General features: G+C 38.7%; 1 protein-coding gene across 1 annotated transcript; it reads right to left on the reverse strand.

Annotated features, from left to right (window-relative positions):
* Positions 1-1,775: 1,775 nt before the first annotated feature.
* HSPB3 (heat shock protein family B (small) member 3) lies at positions 1,776-3,019 on the reverse strand. The gene has a single exon (XM_084278216.1). It carries the CDS (start codon positions 2,997-2,999, stop codon positions 2,547-2,549), a length of 453 nt encoding a protein of 150 aa, XP_084134342.1. The 5' UTR covers positions 3,000-3,019; the 3' UTR covers positions 1,776-2,546.
* Between the last annotated feature and the right edge of the window lie 254 nt (positions 3,020-3,273).

Below are 3,273 nucleotides of genomic sequence, written 5' to 3' on the forward strand. Positions count from 1 at the left end.
GGAGCACACATTAGGCTTTTGCAAAGCTCTGCGTCCTACAGGAGGTAAAATCCTCCTGATGTCCTTGCCTTGTTTAGGTTGATACATTCCAGTGGTTTCTAACTGATGACATCATCAACAAGGACATGGGCAGAGAACAATGTGAAAAGACCTCCTATATGCAACAGCCAAATGACATATTCTCCATTCAGTTTTGTGAGGCAGGCCTGTGTACATAAGCTGGGCTGTGTGTAACCATGGTATTAGCATATATAGAACAGATGATATGATTTGGCTGTCTGGTCGAATTCCTTGCCAAGTTTCCGGTAGTTTAATCATGATCTAATTTGAAATAACTAAATCAGTTAGGGTTTTTTTTTAGAATATTTTGTGGTTTGCTTTTTTTTAATCTCTAGGGCTATGACTACCATCACTGCAATCATAGCTAGAATCATTTTTATAACAACCTATAATATTAAGTGATCAAATTTAGAAAAGTCTCTGTAAACAAAAATCACCAAAGCAGATGATCTGAAACTCTGTCCCAACAGTTGTGCCATAAGGTGATGTGTAGCCTAAATTTGTGAGCTTTTTTAAGGTTGGTGCACAGTTTAAATTCAGACCTGTGTATAGAATAATTTCTTTTCTTTTTTTTTTTTTTAATCCATGTTCTTCCATCAGATTCCTGGCTGAGGAAGCTTCTTGACCTAAAAGTGTTGAAAATCTAGATCTGATTTTCTGGTGTGATTGTTTATTATCTTAAATCAATACACAAACTAAACCCAGACAACATGAAGGAAAAGAGTGGGTTGAATAGAAATGTAGGGACATATGTTTTATATTTGCTTTGGATTGTTAGAAAACATTAGGTTCTTGACTTTTGCTCTATTAAAAAATAAAAAAATTGCATGTGATAGAAATTTACAATCCAGATTTTATTCTGCCTTTCTTGTACAAATTCCTTGTGAGTTTTGTCAAAAATAATAAATAAAATGCAAGAATTGGACTATCCATTTTTCTAAAGTCAATTGCTTCAAGTATCCTAAAGTCTAAACAACCATGACATAAATCTTTCTAATGAGTGGACATGTGCAGAAGTACAAGCTTAGGGCTTTCATTTTAAACTACAGGAACTTTTGGGCTTCAGCTAGGAAAAGCCTGGGTTTTGTTCATGAGATTTTTCTCATATTCTTAAAATTGTATTTGTGTTCAGTTTCATTTGAATATGTTTTTGGTTTGTCCAAACAGCAGATGGCTATCATAAAGAGTCTGTATTTAACTTGGCACTTTCCATTCCACATTCCTTTACTATTCATAGCACAGCAGTCATACTCATCTCCAGTACACATAAAAGGAGGCAGTTTGACATGCAGCTGCAGATCCCCTCAAACGATTGAGTATTTACAAACTCACAGCATTATTTTATTTCTTTTTTAAATCTTCAGAACACTAGATGCTAGATATAGTGGGTGGATTTTTATTTCCTCTCAACCACTTCCATGAAATGAGAGAAAGTGGGACAGAAATTAGAAGTGTCTGTGTAGGAAGGAACCCCACACACATAAAATTAGACTGGTGTAAAGCCCACATTGGTACAGAGAGAGTAGGACTACACATAGGCAGAGAAACTAGCTCTTGAAGATATAGACTATCAAGCAACACGAAGAATAAAACATTCATCTAATTGAAAAACAAGGCTAACCAGAATGCACGAGAATAAAGGCATCTGTGCTAGAGTAATGCCTTTTTATTACTGGGGCTACACAAGGAAGAATTTGATCCTTTTGGGTATTTGTAAGCAACATATTTTTTTCCTCAATTGCTAATTGAGAGCAGAATATGTTAAATAAAATAAATTTTCTGAATGTCTTTGAATGTTTTCTTTCAAATTAATTTGTCTCTGACACAAGTATCATTTCTACTTACTGTGTTTTCAAGCAGATTTAGTCATTGATTTTTTCCTTTTTCTTATAGTTTCAAACATGAAACACGCTTCTAAAAAAGTAGTAGTATCTCATGGGGTTTTTTTAGCATACAATCTCGAGCTGTGGTGGGCATGTTTTTCCCAAGAGTACCCTTCAATCTGTGTGCTTTTCCAGAGCATAAGGAGGAAGAATTTAATCTCAAAAATTAGAAAGCAAAATTTTTGATGCTTAGATTAAATTTCCAGATGACTCACAACCTGTCTATTGCTTCTTAAATGGTTATGACTATGTATGACAAAAGCTTATTCCCTGGAAATACAATTCCTCCTACTGAACTGATAAGTGTGCTTTATTTTCAATATGTTATCAAATAGATATTTTTTTATTTTGCTGCGACTAGTGTAAATTTACTGTAGCTCAGAAAGCCTGGCTTCCCAGCATGCATATAGCTGGAGGCAAGCAGTTCAACATTCCACATCAAACAATAAACTCAGCATACTGAAAAGCATATACACAAAGATTTTCTTTTACTGTGGTATAAATACAGCCACATGCTCACTCTACACTCTACAGCACTGCTTGAATATTATTTTGTTGTATTAAGAACAATTCTTATCTCACCAACAGACTACGGACAAGACTCTAATGCTTCCCCACCAAGTTCTTCGTTTCAACAACCAAGATGCCATCATGGCAGAAAAGCGCAGACAAGTCTTTGTTCTCCACTCCGTTGGGTAGTTTGTACTGTCTGGTGAAGCTTCTGGATATGAAGCCGTGTTCGTCCATCCTGGGTCCGTGCTGAGCCTTGATCAGGAGCCAGCCTTCGAATGTCTGAATAATGATATCTTCAGGGCGGAACTGCACCACATCCAGCAGGACCTGAAAGCGATTGTCCTCCTCCTCCTCCTGGCTGCTCTTCCCGGCCTCAGCTGCACTTTCTGGGATACACCTTCTGTTGCCCAGTGTAGCTGTAGCAGGGCCCGGCAAAGCATATAAGGAGTGGTCCAGCCTGTGTGCTTCCAGCTCCTGGGCAGCAAACCGCTCTTGATAGCGTGCAGGAGTTTCCACCCAGTGTCTTATAACAGCTTCTGCCATGGCTGAGGGGGGAAGACAGGTTGCTGCTCCTGCGTTGCTTTGGGAAGCTGCAGAGTCAGAGCAAACTCTTCCCAGCCGCCTGCCTCACCCGCAGACTAGTTTGTCGGCTGATGTCGCCTTTCACTTTTAGCACAGGCAGAGCTTAACACTGACATTAATAGGCCGTGCTGTGCCCCAGTGCTGGGACGCTTCTTTTGCCTTTTATCTGCTAACAATAGAGCACTATTTATAGTGCTGGGGTCTTGAGTGGCTTCAGCACGTGTACAGCTTTGGC

The sequence above is a fragment of the Gallinula chloropus genome, assembly GCF_964237585.1.
Source record: "Gallinula chloropus genome assembly, chromosome: Z".
In the NCBI taxonomy this organism is placed as follows: Eukaryota; Metazoa; Chordata; class Aves; order Gruiformes; family Rallidae; genus Gallinula; species Gallinula chloropus.

Bases quoted from the DNA above. Each gene is read 5' to 3' on its own strand.
- HSPB3 (XM_084278216.1), bottom strand. From the start codon at position 2,999: ATGGCAGAAGCTGTTATAAGACACTGGGTGGAAACTCCTGCACGCTAT.